Raw genomic sequence first — 18,372 nt, 5'->3', positions numbered from 1 at the left:
AATAATACATATCTGCATGATGAGGCACATTAACTCATCTGACATCGACAGTTTTTTCCTTGGATTAGTTTGAGCAGTGAATCAATTTCCTGATCTGGTTCAGCAGGCAGACACAAAAATGTCTATGTTAATGGAAGTGAGCAGCTCAGAAAATAAAAATGCTTTTGATTGACCTCTACCCATTTAAAGCACATGTGAAACTACCTTAGGGATGTTATACACAGGCTGTCAGAACATATGGCCATTAACCACCAGTCCACTGGGGCTCTGGTCTCTCCCGTTCTGGGATATTTTCTTGTATTATCCAATTATTGTTTTACATCAGAACTACCTATTAAAGTGTGCATTCACATTGTGGTCAAAGCTTACATACTGTAAGATATGATTTACTGTAAAGCCCTGAAGAATTATATGACATACTCACAGTAGTCTATTTCAAAAATTTATTTTCCTAAACATGGCATATTTTATAAATTTTTAATATATACTCTTTACAGTACTGATGCAGTGTAACATTCACAAATATTTTCAAAGTGTTGGTTATGATCTCAGCAAACACCATTAATGACTCTTTTCATTTACTAATAACATGTAAAACCACAATTCAGTGGCCACTTTAGCCCAATAATATCACAGTTGTATGAAACACTGTGATCTGCTACTGTATCAGTAATTTCTTTCATTTATTTCATTTTGCAGAAAATTATTATGGCTGATGTGGCCAAAGCTCTTTTTGCTCCAGTTGAAAAAGTCTGTGAACAAACCATGTCATGTTTAGATATGAAAAATAGGTCAATGGCTACTGAGATGATGCTTCCAAAAGCAGAACCTTCCCTACAGCACAGCTTTAGGAAAAGACTTTGTCTCACAGCATACATTCTTTTTAACAGAATCCTCTTAGTAGGTACCGGATAAAAAAAAGTAATTTAACTGTATAAATGGACAGAGAGAAGATAGTGAGGAATGAGACTTCTTTTAATTTAAAAATGGCATATTTTAGGACTTCACTTGAACCAAGCTCCTTCCAATTGCTGTTACCTACTTGGAGGCCACAAAAAAAACCATTTAGACGAGTTATTTTCAGTGCTTTGGAGAAGCTGGTGAGAAGAGAGCATTTTTTGGGAAGAAATGAGCCAGAAGAAAGCAGTGCATGTTTGTAGTAATGTCATTCTTCATACAGGAGTTACCAGTTTTGTCTTCTACCAAAATTAAATGATGGGCAGCACATTTGTTAAATTGCTCAGCAACTAAAACATTTACCAGAGGAGCTCTTGTCCAGTGGAGGCACATTTCTCTTAAAAAAAAAAAAAGAAAATCTAAGAAAAGCCTATTGCATAGCACTTTATATGAAATAATATCTTTGATCTTTATAAAAAATAGCAGATAATCACACTGAAGAGAGGATTATTCTAAATTGATTGTATATATACTCTCAATTCAAACTTGTTCCTTCAACCATATTGTATTACTTATGGATAGCTACTGCCCCCAGACAGGGAACTGCTGCAAAATGAGGAATTTTTGTCTTTATATACCAATACAGTTAGTGGAGACATCATTCTGAGACCAAAGTTCAGGTGCAACACACAACCTCATATTATTTAGCAGCCATAACTCTATAGTAAAACAGGATGCTCATTACCCATTCCATCTGACATGAACAAGGAACAGCTTTTGGAAGTTTTCTTCGTTGTGTTTTGGTGGAGAAATATTTTAGATATTCTTGGAATAAAGGGTAAAGGAAATCTACACACTGATTATAAATTAAGACCAGCGTTGACTTTTATTTACATAGTTTAACAAACAAATTCAAGTAACTATTGCATCAATCATTCAGATTTTGAACATTAGTATAAACCACAAGTTTACAGCACACAGTGTTGCATTCTTCATGGAGCTGTGATTACTGTGGTACATTTTTCTTTCTCCGACGAAGCCACCTCAGAGCTCTCACCAGTGCTACTTGTCCCATGAGGAATGTGATCCTAAAGTTATGTTTATACCAATCTCTAGGATTCCAAAGCCAAGAAAATCATCAGCACAAAGAACAAGAACAGGAAAAAGATACACAATTATATTAAAATATTCTTTGGCATTGACAAATGATATTTCATCAACGACTTGCATTTTCTGTTCTTTGTGGTAACCCTTTTCCTGCCTAATATGAGTTAAATAACCTATGAAAGAGTCTATGTGTATATCCACATTCAGGAACAGATTACACATGGATTACAGGGCTGCAACTGCATTTGGAATCAGGTGAGATAAAATAGTTAAAACCATGGCTCATGTTTCAGAAGTAAAGCAGATCACCAAGCTATCTGGACTACCTGACAGTGCTGTGCTTCAGGTAAAATTTGTTTGTGTGTGGATAAAGATGCCTGTGTTAAAAAGGGCAGAGTTGGTTTCATACAAGGGTGGCAAAAAATAAAATCAAATCACACTTCAAAGGCTAATTGTGTAACCCAACATTACCCTTCTACTGCAGTATCTTTTAAAGATAACTCCTTTAATATTGTCAGTCTTTATATCTTTAAATAATTTAATTTTTATTAATCATGCATGGCTTCTGGAACAAATTAAAATTATTCACAGTATGGTCTGCATCAGCCCTTTTTAACCTCTGCAAACTTGCTTCAAGTTCTTTGCCCCTGTTGCAAATTAAAATAATATAATTTTTTTTTCTAGTTTCTAACAAGGATCTCACTTCCATATTGTAAAATGCTCACAAGAAGCAATAGGATACATAGAATTCTAGAACTAAAACACTAGGATTTAGGTCTTCTCCTGAGATGTCTGGGGCAAACCCTGCATGCAGAGAACTAACATAAGCCTGAGATACCAGCCTCTCAGTAAGGACAGCAGCCAAATTCACACTGACAAGCAGCACTGAGCTACCCCTTCAATTGTCATGTTAAATAAAAGTATCATGCTAGCATTGCCACTGTTTCTTTTCCCCTTTCACGTTTAATTTCCTATATCCTTCTTGAATTTTTTTCCAAAACTAAACTCTGTTTCCAGACTAAGTACCCTGAACTAAATATTCAAGGCATCTATGCACAGTCATTGCTTCAATTTTAACTACATTTTAGAAGTTGCAACACTTCAGCTGCCAGTTTTCAGGCCAGCTGGCAGTACTGCAAAAGAACATACAGCTAAATGCATAAACAGATTTTTATAAATATGACCCCTCAAAATCAGACTGCCTGTAAAAAGCTCTGCTGTTTTCAGGGCTGTGCAGTTCCACTTGGAAACTACAACAATGCAGCCAACACAACCTGATTTTCCAAGTCAGCAGCAACGAAGGTCATGTTTAAGCACAAAGCCTGAATTATCTTCCCCTGAAGATGGGATGCTATCCTAAGATCACTGCAACAATGGCAACTGGCAACCAGTTCTAAGATGAACTATTTGCATTCCCACTTATCAATTATAGACAATGTACTGACAACCTTTTCACTAAAAACAATTTCTTACTTTGCATCTTTTCATGCTGTTGCTTTGGATTATGGTGACGTTCCCCACTGCCCCTCCATGGGCAAGATAAAATATGTATATTTAAGTATTTGTTAGTTAAATTATTCTTAAAGGACAGTATTTTATGGTTTATGTACAATATACAAAGAAACTTAAACCACCATTGGTTACAGATCAGTTGCAGTGATGGCAGAACTCTCACTAGCATCACATCATGAGGAACTCAGTCACACCTGACACTTTTGAGCCCAATAATCTCTCAATCCAGTACAGAGAGGAACTGCAGTTGTGGTTTCACATTCAGTGGTCAGTAATCCCTGGATTAAGTGCTGTCTTCCTTTACTTTCCCATTCCTCCCTCATTCCTAGCCCTTTTTCAAGTGTGCAAGTCATTTTTCACCCCTTTCAGATCCCCAGTCCAGTTTATCAAGTCATTGTACACACAGTAACACTGAAACAAGGCAGGAGATGCTCTGAAGAGTTGGATGGGGGTTTCCCAAGTTGTAGCTGAGGTTCTACCCAGGACAGGTGATCAATTTATGCCTTGTCAAACTCAAAAGCTGATCACTTTTTTACTAGGCACTTGCAAAATAACAGACCCAGGATTATTAATTATTACTCCCATTAAATGATTTTCCTTTGAGATAAGGACATTTATTTGTCCTTATTTAACAGTCAGCTAGAATCTGTTATACAGAATTTTCAAGTCTATTTGCATATTTATCAGTTTCAATTAGCAGCATGAAAAGACCTGTGCCCTAAGATAATAAAATGTGCCTGATCTTGTCTCTTTAAATCTCAGACTTGATCTTATCTTTCCACTAAAACAACAATAAGCAGCAGCAGAACTCAAATGATAATGCAAACTTGTCAAATGCTAATAACAGCATTAAAAAAATAATTTTCAAAAATGAAAGGGGCTTGTGCTGTTTTACCAATTACAGAAAAAATGTTCAAATTTTAAACTTGATTTTATACCTTTCACTTAAACTGTAATGTATAGTGGTCAACATAAATACCTTCTACATACCTGTTATACTGCAAATGCTTTTTTAAATTTTTATTTAGAAAGTCCTTGTAAAATTCAGCCATTTCTTCTGCATTCAGTGTTGCTTTTTGACCTGAAAATAGGTTTTGGTGTAACAAAGTCAAGGCAATTCTTTGGATCAAAACACTGGGTTCAGATGCTAGGTCTAACTCCTTGCTCCTACAAGCTTTCTGTGTAAACCTGAAGAAGTTAATACACCTTTAACTTTCAACCTTTTAAAACTTATCTAGAGAGCACAGCAGATTAAAAATACTGATCATCTTGAAGCTGGCATAGTTCTTAAACCCCTATAACTTGTGGAAGTAATAAAGTTTATCAGCTCTTAGACTATTTAGGGAACCAGTGAACCCCTATGAAAATGTGCACAGATCTAGGAGTATCTACCCTTTCAATAAAATAATTTCTCACAGGGCTTAAGCCTAAAGAGCACCAATAAGAGCATTTAGTAACTTAATTTCCCCTCCTAAAGCAAGTCCATAAATATCAAAAGAACACTATCCACAATTAACTTGGTATTTTCAGATGTAATTATTTTTCTATTACTGTTAATAAATTCCAAGTAACTTCAGGCAAAAAGTTTATGTTCTGAGATATCAGACTTTCAAACAATCTAGTAGGGAATTATTTTGAGAACAAAAGATGATTTTGAATATGTCACTCATAACCAGAACATAAAAGGTCCAGGAAGACCTGTGGCTACAGCACAAGATGTCTAATCCTGAGAACCAGCAAATATTCTCAACTCTACTAGACAATTCCTACACAACCCTTCTGGCACAAAATGTCCCTAAAATGACAGTCAAATTTCAATGCCCCAGGGAACATGGATATGATGAGGGAAATGGATTTGCAATATTCAGCTTGCTACGCTTCCAAAATGCATTTTAAGGCTCTTGAGATTGACCACAGAAATGCAAATTATTGATTGGTTCCATTTGTCATTATTAAAAAAAACTAATATACCACAATGTATTAACCTACTATGGTATAAATTAACTATAAAACCATTTGAAGGCTGCCAGGTTAATAATTATAGTTAATTTTTCTTCATACTGGTATCAGCAAAACTGATGCATTACACAGAAAAGTAATTTTTGTTGCAACTGTTTTGTGTATATTTTTATTTTTACAAGCATTCACAGCTGTATTACAGAATAGCTGACCAAAGGCATGCAGTTGATATAGATTTATTTTTAATGGAAGTATGTGGTCACTCTCTTTTACTTCTAGAGTATAAAAGCGAAACAAAAACCCCAACAAAGCAGCAGTATAAAAGAAGTGGTTTTGAAACAACATAGATCTTAATTAAAATTACTTCTCGAGCACACACTGATCACCAGAATACAAACAGAAAAGAAAAATAATGGTCTGTGACATACAGAACGTCAGAGCAGATGCTTCACTGAACTCAAACAGATCATTATTCTGTGAACAAAGTGTTCAACCTCATACTACAATGCCCAATTCACTATTATTATGAAGGCATTTTGTTTTCATTTTCACACAATGAATTAGAGGGACAACTATTTTACAGCAACTGTGCCCAGGCAGAGACAGGCAGATAGCAGCTGCCTTACTCGCTCTCAAGGAAAAATATTGTATTCACTGGACACACCAAGGACCTGAAGTCAAAGACTGTGAATTTATCCACCCAACCATAACAGGCACTTGAGGCAAATGCTCTGTATGCTTATCTCAGCCAGCTCACTGGCTTAGGAGGTGTGAAAGCAAAAAGTCCCTTCCTCCTTGGGCTACACAATCATAATATTACTGGGCTAGGATTTCAGCACATTTCCTCTGGCTGCAGGGAAGGAATTAGGGGGAGAACAGTGCAACAGTGCCCCACATGCACATCTCTGAAAAGCTCCTTGTCTCTTTTATTATCACACTCCTGAAAACACTTCTAAATCCTACCCCTAAGATTTACGTGTGACAGAACACAAAGAGCATAAACTAACAAAATTCAAAATTACGCAGAATTCAGAATGCATCCTAAATTATTAACAAAGATCTCACTAACCTGATTCATCTCTCATTTCCAGACCCTTGGCTTTCAGTCTTGAATAAATAAATTCTTCTTTTTCCTAAAACATGTTTTTCCACATTAGAATGGGATGTATTCAGTCCTTGAAGTTAACCATTGGTTTTAATTACATGGCAATATGGTGCTCAACACCCTTTGAAATAACTAGCAATACTCATTATACTTGGAAGTGTCAGCTAAACATTTTTCTTAGTCCAGTGAATTAGTTAAACTGGTCACTTAGATCCTGCTACCTGCATGCATCAATTAATTCATACAAGCATCCTACTGATACTTATAAAACTGATTTGTGGAGTAAAGCTACAGCCAAACTTCACTGTTGTCTGACAGGAGTCAAACTTTCAGTTTATAAAACAAACTATGGAAATGTGCTGTACTGTATAACTGAGATTCTGAGCATAGAGGAAAACATGCAGCCTAAAAAATTAAAATTATTTAGATGGAAGCATAGTAATAATTAGTGTGTGGGTTTTACAGACTTAAAAACAGTTCTGTGGAATTAAAAAAACCAAGCTTCATTTTTTCTGGGATCTTTGCAAGTTCTGAGAGGATATTATGTTCAACATCAGAAACCATGGTGAATTACTGAACTGCTACTGTTCTTCCAAAAAATGCCACATTGGCTGGGAGATGCAAAAATCAGGAAAGACAGACTCACTTTAGCCTTTCTGGGATATGCTGCCAGTGAAATGGGACGTATCATTTATCCTCATTTAGTCTTGGCAATTACAAGACTCTCACTTATGACAAGAGAAAAACCAGCCATGAAATAATTTTCAACAGCTGCTCTAGTCACAGACAGGCCCAGCATGTAGGGCAGCTATAACTTTATACTTTCAGTGCAAGACAGGAGAAAGGCAAATACTCTATGCCGCTAGGCAGCAACACGTGGGATTTTTAGTTTTGTGAAATGACAGAGCCGTCATTTCCTCCGTGACCCTGAGCGCATTAACAGCGGGCAGAACGGAGCCCCGCGGTTTCGGGCAGGCAGGGGAGCAGCAGCAGCAGCGGGTGCGGGGCCGGCTCACCTGGCGGAAGGCGCGGTTGTGCCGTGCCCAGAAGCGCTGGTTGCTGGCCTGGGCCTCCTGGCGCGCCTCCCGCAGGCGCCGCTCCAGCGCCGACTCCTCGGGGGGCACGTAGAAGATGACGGGGCGCAGGTTGGAGTGCTTGTCCGGGGGCCCGATCCAGTCACTGTGCGAGTGTGCAGGGGGACGGAAACCCCCGCCCTGCGAAACACAGACACAACGCAGTGTCAGCACCGCTGCAGAGCTTCTGAAGGACCTCTCATTTTGGAATAAATTCCCAAACGCCACGGAGCATACAAGCATAGCAATAAAGCACATTTATTTGCTGCGACCAGTTGTTGTTTTTTTTTTTTTTTTATATTTTGTTTGTTTTCGTTTTTCTACCACTGATACTCTATTAAAATATTTCACGGAGAGAGCCAGCAAGTATCCGAGTGTTTTGTGGCGCTGATCTCTGCCCTCTGGTGACCAGTGACAGCACCCGAGGGAACAGCGTGAAGCTGTGGCAGGGGAAGTTTAGGCTGGATATTAAAGGCTCTTCACCCAGCGGTGATGGTCACTGGACCGGACTCCCCAAGGATAGGGTCACGGCCCAAAGCGTGACAAGATCAAGGAGCTTTTGGAAAACTCTGTCAGTGGTGCGATTCTTAGGGCTGTTCTGTGCAGGGCCACGAATCGGATTTCGGTGATCCTTGTGGGGGCCTTGAAACTCATATTTTATAATTCTGCGATTCTAAGTTTTCCTCAGTCCGACGTTCTCCCTGCATCCCTGTGCCCACACAGAGCCGCGCGTCTACCCCAGCCGGGTCCGGAACACCGGGCGCCAGCCCACAGCCCGGACCTCAGCGCCCCTCCAACAACTAACACCGGGGGGCTCGGCAAACGCATAAAAAAACAGAGGCCGCGGGGATCGCGGTTTGCTGCCGGCTGCCCCCGCCCCGCCGGCGTTACCAGGAGGCAGCCGGAGCGCTCCCCACTCAGGGCTCCGCGGGGGCGGCCCCCGAGGCTTCCCCCGCGGCCCCCGCAGCAGCCGCCGCCCCCCGCCGGGTTTACCACGGTGTCCGGCCGCTCCCCGCGCTCAGCCGCGCGGCTGCTGCCGGAGGAGGCGGAGGAGGAAGCGGAGGAGAGGGGGTGGCGGCGGTAACAGCCACCGGCTCGCAGCACCCGGGCGGCCGCCATGGCCCGGCGCTTTACGGCGCTGCCGCACGGGGGCCGCGGGCAGGGCGGGGCCATGTCGGGGCCGGGCCCGGGCCCGGGCCCACCTCAGCCTCCGCCTCCCTCTCCCTCTGCGCGGCCGGGCCGGGCCGGGCGGGGCTCGGGCGGTTCGCGGCGCTCGGCCCGTGGCGCAGCGCCGGGCCGGGCAGCGGGTCCTCGCCGGGCGGCGGGTGAGTGAGTGACTGCGGCGGGTCGCGGGCGCCGCGCGGGTTCGCTGCGGGGCCGGTGGGGACGAGCCTCCCCTCCCGCAGGTGCCTCGGCGGCGGCCCGGTGTAATTTCCTCTTCGCGCTGCGCCGGGCCCCACCGCGGGGGAGGCGGGAGGTTGTGACCATGGCGGGGGCGACGAGTTCAAAGAGGCAGCAAGGTATGTGTGGGGACGGGGCGATGCCCCGCGGTTGTGGCGCCCGAGGACAGTCGGGTTCGGCCGCTGTTCTCCCCTTGCTCCGGGTTCTCCCTTGGGCTGCGGGTGCCCTGTTTGTTCTGCGGCGGCTTCAGCTGCAGAGCAGGTGGGGAAGGCTGGGGGTGAGCAGCCTGGAGCCGGGCGTGTGGCAGCTAAAGCGTCGCCCCTGCGGCCCGACCGGGAGAAAGGTGTCAAAAAATTAAAGGGTTATGAAATATCAGCTAAGCGGTTTATTCGTATTAGTGAAGGTACCTAAAATAGCTGTAGTGCTGAAGTGCTTCAGAATGTAAAAGTTGTAATGCGTGCTCGTGTAGCACTTAAGCAAGTCTTGTTTTCGTTTTCCTTGTAGTTCGTCTGAAGCTGGACGGGGGAAGAGGAATGGATATGGGTAACCAACACCCATCCGTAAAACGGTTACATGAAATACAGAAAGAAGTCAAAGAGATCGAACAGCAAGTGGCTGTTTTCAGCGGTCTGTCTACCGACCGAGATTACAAGGTATTGGAAAGAAACCTTACGAAACAGCTTTTTGAGATCGATTCTGTAGACACCGAAGGGAAGGGGGATATTCAGCAAGCTAGAAAGCGAGCTGCCCAGGAAACTGAGAGGCTGCTGAAGGAACTGGAACAAAATGCAAACCATCCGCGCAGACTGGAAATAGAGGCTTTATTCAAGGAGGCACAGTCTCTTGTGGAACGCGAGATCACGCCTTTTTACGAAGGAGGAAACTGTATAAGTGATGAATTTGAAGAAGGAATTCAGGACATTGTGCTGAGGCTTACCCAGGTGAAAACTGGAGGGAAAGTTTCTCTACGCAAAGCAAGATACCGCACTCTGACAAAGATATGTACTGTTCAGGAGATTATAGAGAATGCTGTAAAGAAACAGCTGTCCCTGCCACTCTCTAATGATGTTCATCCTTCTGTCTCCAAAATTAACTCTGTAATGTGTGAGGTGAACAAAGCCAGAGGAACTCTCATTGCTCTTCTAATGGGAGTGAGTAGTAATGATACCTGCAGGCATCTGTCCTGTGTGCTCACCGGCCTCATTGCTGATTTGGATGCTTTAGATGTCTGTGGTCGCACGGAAATAAGAAACTACAGAAAGGAAGTAGTAGAAGAGATCAATAAATTGCAGAAATACCTGGACTTAGATGAAGAAGCAAATTCTACTCATGCTTATGATTTGGCAAAAAATCAGTCCATTCTTAAAATAGAAGAGATTCGTAAGAAGATGAAGGAAGTTCATTCCTTACTTCTGAAAACAGAGAATGCCTCTGATTTGTATCTGGGATCCAAAGCAGAGTTGCAGGGACTAATTGCCCACCTAGATGAAGTGAGTCCAGGAAAAAATCCCTGTATTAGAGAGGCCAGGAGAAGAGCAGTAATTGAAGTTCAGACTCTTATAACATATATTGATTTGAATGAAGCGCTGGAAAAAAGGCAAAAGTATCCAGAGCAAACTGCTGTTGAACATCAGTGTCATAAAGCAGTTTGGACTGTACTTGGAAACTTGTCTCAAATTCAGAAAGAGGTGATTTCATTCGATGGAAATAGAACAGATAAAAATTACATGAGACTGGAAGAACTTCTTACAAAACAACTTCTAGCCCTGGATGCTGTTGATCCACAAGGTGACGAGCGGTGTAAGGCTGCCAGGAAGCAGGCAGTAAAGCTTGCACAGAATATCCTTTACTATCTGGACATGAAAACAGATGAATGGGAATACTGAAACAGCCATGGCCTGACACAGAAGAACATTTTTCCCTTTTGCACTTTATGAAGATCATTGGCAGCACATAATAAAGTATTCTGTGCCTGCTGAAATCATGGAAATTGCATAAGCAGTTGACTTGGCTATATGTCTGCTATCCCACGCAGTCACCCACTTGCCATGGCAACTGTCAGTACACCATCAGCAATTCTGGTCACTGATATAAGCAAAGAAGTGCAATTCTCTGAAGGAATAGCTTAATACTTGATCAAATAGCTTCTTCTTTTTTTTTTTCTTCTCTTTTTCTTTCTTGTTTTTATTCTAATAGCCTTGTGCAATGTTCAGTGAATGCAGGTTTTTCAAAGACACAGAAACTTCCTTATGGTACAATACTAACAAAACTATTTAAGGAGACTGAACATGAAAATTAGTATTCAGGCATGAGGCTCCATCCAGCAACTTCACAGCAGTCTGGATGTCCTGTTAATGTGCTGTCATAACATAAAGTACTAAGGGCAAAAAGCCTGCTGGCTTTTGGATTGTACTTGATTTCTTCCATCCATCATAGCATGTAGATATGTCAGTTAATGGAGCTATAATGCCAGCTGCAAATTAGCATTTACATAGGCAAAGCCAATTATGTCAATTTTTGTAATACCTGAGCCCTTTGATTTGCAAAACCAGGTCTTTTGTTGGTGGAAATTCTTTCAAGTTATTGCTTTAAGGTATTGAGACTTGGAGAGGAAAATCTGTGCATTTATACCAAACAGATAAAGGGGATTTTGAGAATTTCAAACTGCCATCCTTGAAAGCTGCACTGAACTTTATTTAGTGGCTGCTTAGGTGTCTTTTTAAACTCTGCTATTGCGTCTGGTTTTCACATTTGGCGAAAACATAAACAGACTTCACTTTGAAGTGAAATGTGCATTTTGGAATTATTTTTGTAAAATTAGGTAGCCAGCATAAAGATGTCCCTAATGATGTAAGTATGTGCTCCATGGTCAGGTGTGGCTTCAAGCATGTCTTGGAAAGACTTGTGGCAAATGTCTCTCTTTGTAACTCATTCACTTGTTTCAGAAGCTTCATAAATAAGCTTGCTTGTACTGTTGTATGCACCTACCTTTTATTTGTGGCTGCTAGTGCCAATCACATTTCTACTATAGCATGTTTTTTTGGCATTTTTTGAGAGCATGGCATTAAAATGATTTGCATATATACAGATAGATATAAAGAATATAGATATACATAAAGATATATTCAATTGTGGATAATTTGCACTCAGCTCTTTCAGGATGAACTAAGGAATTAGTGTTCTATAGATGATTTGCACCACTTTAAGGAGTAAAAACCGTTTCAGATGTTACAGTAAATATTTTTAAGATCTATTTTTGACTGATTAGAGAAGACAGTACTGTCTGTGAGAGACAAGTGCCTTTATGACACTGCTATCTTGCACCGTCATACGTAGATATAGGAACTCTTTACTGGCAGCTTGATACATTTGTAATCTTTGCAAACTGGATTTTTCAGGTATATCTCTAATTCTACTGTAGTAAATGTCAAGCTAACATAATACAATAGCTGACAGTTGCCCTACAGAGTCCTGAAAATGACTATCAGATTTGGGAAATTCATATTCTGCTTAAAAACTAAAGCGTTGGTGTGGAGGTGGGGTGCTTTGGGCAGGTCTTCTGTGCCTATTGCTACAAGAATAATGTTTGTTCATAACATACTATGAGATGTTGATTGAAGGCTGCATACCTTCAGAGTGTGAATAGATTTTGTTTGTGATTGTGCAGGTGATTGCTTTGCAAATCTACTTGCCAAAACCGACGTAATTGAGTGCAGTGCCTAAGGCACAATTTGGCAATGACAGAATGTTTGTTGGAGGATTCTTACTGCTCCTGGAATTTAACTCTCCTTCAAAAAAATTCCCCTAATTAAAATTCCAATCTCTGTTTGAATATTATGTGGCTAACACAGAATATTAATAATGTTATACACCTGAATTATTTTACTCATTTCAAGCTCTCTACATGTTTGAATTGCAACCTGTGATTTGCACTTACATTTTTAGGAAAGATAAGGATTTGATATTGTAATGATGTTAATAATTTTTCTTGAGTATTACTGTTGGGTCTGCAGTGGTTACTTGTAGTTTGTTTAAACAATTTAGTGTCTGTGTTCTCTGGCAGATACGTGTAGTTTTATAAGCGTTTGAGCCTCTTATGTAAAAATGAGTAAGTGTAGTTATCTGTTCTCTTTTAAATGTGTCTTTTAGTTTTCTTGAATGGATTGTTATGCCTGCATTTTTAAGAATGCAAATGTATAAGGATAATGTAATCTGGCTGACTGAGTAGAGTCCAATAGCAAGATATTATGTGGATTAAGGTTTTTTCCTTTTTCTGTACTCTGATAAATTGACTATTTAAATTTTATGGTTAAATCCTCATCTGGAATGGCTTTAATTCACAGTTTTTGCATGAATAAAAGTAATAAAATATATTAAATAGATGTGCTTAACAAAACAAAACAAAAAAACCCGCAAAAAACAAAAAAAAAAGAAATGCACAGGTTTCTCAAAAATTTGCTTTTATGCTGAAGAATGTAATTTCTCTGGTTTTCATATCCAAAGACTGAGAGAGACACAACTTTTCTTTCCAATACAGCAGGCTAAAATAATCATCAAAATGTAAATGGACCAAATGGCAAAAGCCTGCATTTTAGTACTATACTAAAATAGAATAACTTTTCTGTGTGCTGCGTTATGTACCTTAGAGCAAAATAATCGAGTGGGTATTCTGGGGGAGAGGTAATCCTGCATCATGATTCCTATTTGTTAACCAAATTTCTTTTTAAACAAGTTTTCTTTAGTTACTTCAGTATTTATTTTTTTCTGTGATTTTTCTGGATTTCTATATCACAGAAATCCAAATATTTGGAGAAGATTTTTGTTAAAAATCTTCTTACCTTTTAAACTTAACAGAAGTCAGTGTCTGTGCTCCTAATGGCGTACGTGTCTTCAGTTGTTGCCGTGTAGGAGTTGACATTTGTGTTCACAGATCCAAGATTAAATATTGCAGTGTTAAATTCTTGATTATTAATACAAATACATTACTGCTTTACTAGTTATTACTGCTTTACTAGTTATTGAATGTTACGCCCTGATGCCTTTCTCTATTTATTTTTGAATGTGAGTTATCAGAATGTAAATTATTTTTGTCTTAGAGCAAGTGTTTTTATTAAATATACAGACATAAAGCTCTTTCCCCCCCTCCTTCTTTAAAAGTTTGCATTTTCACTGCTGTATTGATTAAAATAAAGTTCTTTGTGTGGATACCACTCCTACTTGCTAAATCTGGTGCCTGTTGGTTTTCTCTGCATTCCTCAGCAGCAGCTTTGCACCCTGCAGGGTTGCACTTGGCTGATGACTGCAGCAGTGCTCGTGGCAGGGTGCAGATCTTGCTACTTTGCTCTTGGAGGATGCTGCCTGAGCAGATGAGCTGGTGAAATTGATGGCGTGATTCTCTTCCTGCACAGTCAGCATGGATGGATCCCAGAGCCTTCAGCAGGAGCTCAGCTGGTCTGGTTTTAGGCTGTGCCCATGAGGCAGGTTCCCTGGTTGCTCTGCTGGCTCCCTGTGAGTTTTGGAGGTGCAGTGAGCCACGTTACCAGCTCGCTGCTGATGGAAATTGGGAATTCTCTCTCTGCCCAGAAAGCTGCCAGCTTTGTGCAGTTTCTGCTGCTTGGCCAACTCCAGTGAGCTGATTGAATCCAATAAAATGGGAGAAGACAAACAACAAAAATGGAGGAGGGGATTTGAAGAGCCAAACTGGCTTTTAGAAATGCATGTGGGCCAGAGCTGCTGCGAAATGAAGGGGTGGGTGGTGCAGCCATGGGCTAGGGAGAAAATAGTAAGATTTTTGGTAGCAGCAAGTCATTAGATCAACTTGCAAAGTTAAATAACTGAAGGAGGAAGAAGGAAAGTGTCAACTATCGACCCCTACAAAGAAATAGGAATTTTCTGCTTCACTAATGGGATGTGATGAAGGCAATACAAATGAATCATGTGTGGAAATAAACCTGTAGCTTTCAACTACACTTTCATGATAATGTCACAAGTGATCATAGAATCCTTACAGGATCAGTAAGGTTGGAAAAGACTGCCAAGGTCTGGTTTTGTATCTTTGTACAAAGTACAATCATGTCAAAGTACTACACAGGCTGTGGAAAAGCCTTACCCAGAAAATAGTGGATAAGAGCAGAGTTTATAAAGGTTGAATGTTCCCATAGGTAACAATTTCACTGTATCTTCTTTCCCTTTTAACAATACAGCTTATTTGAAGGAAATATATTATTCAGAGACCAGTAAATCCTCTGGGCCATGGCTCTAGATGTTGCTCAGCCAGCTGCTGACCAGTTTGTCTTGATTGCCTGCTTACTTGTCAAAGAGAATTAACTTTGTAAGAATATTTTTTGTGTATGTTTTGGTGCCTCAAATGGTTCAACTGGAAAAACACCATATTTTGTTATATTATTATATTTATATATTATTATATTTCTTTTAGGTGTATCCTCTCCTTTGGAGAATTCTCAGCTGAGAATTTAAGGAGTGGAAGGACATTAGTACTGAGCTCATGGGTTGAAGGCCTGGGGTTCAAGCTGGCTGCCAGCAGGAGACATTTAAATGGTAGGATCCAGGAAAACATTCCAGCTAGAGGAAACTGCTGGCAGAGACATGACCAAATGTTATTCAGAGCTGCTTGTCTGTTCCTCTGCTGCAGATGAGCTTTCATTGAGAAAATGGATTCTTAGGGGAATATTCCCTGAAACACTCTCGGGCTTTTTGTTTTAGATTAAACTGAGAGATTATGTTTAGAGATTTTGCTGAGCTGTGGTGGGGCTGACCTGGGTATCATTCTGATTTGCTGCATGGAACAACGACGTCCACAATGCTTTCAGTTATATGGGTAGGCATGTACATGTCAGCTAAAAGTTGGTCATTAACTGAAGAAGCTGAGAATGAGCTGTGCTTTTGTTGAAGGCTTTGCACAACACTTGCCCATTCTCTACACAGCCTTTTGTTCTGGGGACTGCCAAACACCGATGATTGCATGAGTTGCACTGCTTGGCAGCTCAAAAAATAATGAGGACCTTTTCTAAGTCTGCAAACTCTTCCTACAGGACATAAATTGTTGCAGAGTTTGCCATTAGAAATGGAAAAGTACAATGAGTTTCTTAATTGGGCCATTTCTCCTCAATTACTTTTGCCAGACAAACTTCTGTGCCACAGGAGTTCCTTGTGAAACCTGTATTTCAGGCAGCTAATCAAAAGCATCTCATGAGGGAGAAAACACCGTGATGCAGTGCAACGTCCTTAGTAAGGTCCAGAACCCACATCCCAAACCAATCTGTGATTGTGGCCACCAAGAGACCAACCCAAAGAAGCAGAGACAAGAAAGGCTGGAGGAAAACAGAACGAAAAGCTAGTGTAGTTGTCAGATTTGACCAACTTAATTTAGTTTTATGACAAGAAGAGCAAGCAAAGCAAAGCTCCCTTTTGGCTTGGTGCAGTTGTACCTCGTCTACACCCTGCAGTTCCACATTGTTTTCCACCCTATGTCACCCTAAGTGCTCCTCCGGGGCACGATGTAGGTGATGGGGGTTAGCCTTGGAGTGCCCTCGGGCAAGAGGGTGCCACCCATCTCCAGGGATACCATAATTACCTTCATTCTCTCTGAAATGTGTGGTCGTGGTAACTCCTAGCACACAGAATATCAGCATGGCTTGCATAAGGCAGTGTGCAACATGAAGGTTATACCCTGTAATAAAGTAGTAATTGGAAGGGGTTGTGTAATAACTGCTAGCAAGTCTGAGTAAGATATCTTTTGTGTGTTTAGGCTGAGTTTATTTGGTTTTTAAAGAGAATTCTTCGTAATGTTTTATTCAAATCAACATGGAGCCTGTGATCAAGTGTCTCTTGCTTACCTTCCAGAGGCCCATGTTAGTAGCACATGAAAAGGAGGTATGAAGAGCTCCATTGTCAATGGATATTTATGAATGGCCTCTGCTCACTTTCAGACAGGCAGTGAAACCCAGCTTTTCCAAAACACTCAGCATCCAGAGTTCCCACCGTGACAAGTAAGGGCATGTTTTGAAAAGGAGCCCATCCACAGACCCAAACACTGTCATTTCTTGTCACAGACAACCACAGGATCATCCCTGCAGCCAATCAAGAAGCCACTTAAATGGCTTTGCCTCATTTCTCCAGTGAAAGGTTGTTCCAAAGCATCATTGCTGTGAGGACTGAGTAACCTTCTAATTTCCAGCATAAACATATTCATGAGAAGCTTTTCATCTCCCCTAGTGTGTAGTCTGCAATATATTTATAGGCCACAGCTGAATTGCCTCTCAGCTCTGGATTTGCTTGGCTACCAAGCAAATACACCCAAACAGGCTGAGCTCCTTTGAAAATCTCTATTCTCTGAGTCCAAAACAAATTATAAGTAGCACTTTGCATTTTTTTTCAGGAGTTTTTCCAGTTCTGACAAAAACTTCCAGCTTGGAATACATACATGTACGCTGTTGGATGTATTGTTTCAAAGGAAATAGAAAAGAAATTTTAATATTAGCTCTGTAGCACTGCAATTGTGAATTACCTATTTCCAGTACTTTCTTCATGGCATTATCTTCACGCCCAGCTTGCTTTGCCATTTGAATATTCTAGCAATTGATAGCTTTGAGTGACAAAGAGGATTAGAAACATTTTCAACCTCTGCTATGGTGGATGGCTTTGCAGCAATAGTAGATGTGTTGTTGTTGTTAGGAACTATGTGTGAGTGGTTTTTATATCAGAACCTCTCCTCTCAACTGGAAGTATGAGTTTACTTAGGCAAAAGCAATAGATTAAATAGATTAAAAGGTTCTTCAAGGAGTGTCCACTCCAACTCATGGCAAAGCTCTTTGAAATCATCAGTTAAAGCAGGAGACTGCTTAGTAAGTGTGGCCATAGTGTAGAAGAATGATTTACTGCTGTCATGTATAGATATGCTCAAATTTTCATTATTAAGAGTAGTAAAGTCTTGAGAAAAAATACCTAATAAACTCAAAAACATTTTACTGTGCATATATACACAAGTGGACATTCATATGAGTTGTGCACTGTGGTTTTTAACCTTTTTCAAGTTATAAACTCCAAAAAATACATGTGGCTAATTAAAATCTGCTGACTACTGTTGCGTTTTGGGAGCTTCTGAAAGTGCAAGGGATCACTAAGAGTCTGCAGAATGCTAGCTGGAAAGATTATTGCCATGCAGTAAAGCCAGTGGCTGTTTCAGAAAGCCTCAGAATAGCCTCATTTCAACTCAGTGTTTTGGAACATTTCTCAGCATCCCTGTTTTCAAAGCAGAAGCCAATTTATTGTCTCCTTTGTTTCTACAGAGCTATTGTG

The 18,372-nt window shown here is 40.7% G+C and overlaps 2 protein-coding genes across 4 annotated transcripts; one reads left to right on the top strand and one right to left on the bottom strand.

The window, feature by feature from the left end:
- Positions 1–431: 431 nt before the first annotated feature.
- Positions 432–8,804, bottom strand: LOC132329377 (cytochrome c oxidase assembly factor 8). 2 transcript variants are annotated; one of them, XM_059850416.1, is made up of 5 exons: positions 8,647–8,804; positions 7,597–7,794; positions 6,545–6,608; positions 4,507–4,597; positions 432–1,292 (listed from the first exon to the last, which is right to left on the bottom strand). In XM_059850416.1, the coding sequence occupies exons 1-5, from the start codon at positions 8,770–8,772 to the stop codon at positions 1,241–1,243; spliced, it is 531 nt and encodes a 176-aa protein (XP_059706399.1). In that variant the 5' UTR covers positions 8,773–8,804; the 3' UTR covers positions 432–1,240. The 2 variants fall into 2 exon arrangements, with proteins under 2 accessions (XP_059706399.1, XP_059706398.1); XM_059850415.1 differs by lacking the exon at positions 432–1,292 and adding an exon at positions 1,758–2,009.
- An 88-nt stretch (positions 8,805–8,892) lies between these two features.
- BAG5 (BAG cochaperone 5) lies at positions 8,893–11,670 on the top strand. 2 transcript variants are annotated; one of them, XM_059850414.1, is made up of 2 exons: positions 8,893–8,978; positions 9,559–11,670. In XM_059850414.1, the coding sequence occupies exon 2, from the start codon at positions 9,588–9,590 to the stop codon at positions 10,938–10,940; it is 1,353 nt and encodes a 450-aa protein (XP_059706397.1). In that variant the 5' UTR covers positions 8,893–8,978; positions 9,559–9,587; the 3' UTR covers positions 10,941–11,670. The 2 variants fall into 2 exon arrangements, with proteins under 2 accessions (XP_059706397.1, XP_059706396.1); XM_059850413.1 differs by lacking the exon at positions 8,893–8,978 and adding an exon at positions 9,013–9,173.
- The last annotated feature ends 6,702 nt before the right edge of the window (positions 11,671–18,372 follow it).

This window comes from Haemorhous mexicanus, chromosome 6 (assembly GCF_027477595.1).
Source record: "Haemorhous mexicanus isolate bHaeMex1 chromosome 6, bHaeMex1.pri, whole genome shotgun sequence".
Lineage (NCBI taxonomy): Eukaryota > Metazoa > Chordata > Aves > Passeriformes > Fringillidae > Haemorhous > Haemorhous mexicanus.
Note: the sequence above shows the minus strand (reverse complement) of the source record. Positions and strands in the feature narration are given on the sequence as shown.

Coding starts and splice junctions, on each gene's coding strand:
- LOC132329377 (XM_059850415.1), bottom strand. CDS start 8,772: ATGGCGGCCGCCCGGGTGCTGCGAGCCGGTGGCTGTTACCGCCGCCAC. Junction 7,795..8,646: donor GGGAGCGGCCGGACACCGTG/GTAAACCCGGCG, acceptor TGTGTTTCGCAG/GGCGGGGGTTTCCGTCCCCC. Junction 6,609..7,596: donor ACAACCGCGCCTTCCGCCAG/GTGAGCCGGCCC, acceptor AACATGTTTTAG/GAAAAAGAAGAATTTATTTA.
- BAG5 (XM_059850413.1), top strand. CDS start 9,140: ATGGCGGGGGCGACGAGTTCAAAGAGGCAGCAAG. Junction 9,174..9,558: donor GAGTTCAAAGAGGCAGCAAG/GTATGTGTGGGG, acceptor TTTTCCTTGTAG/TTCGTCTGAAGCTGGACGGG.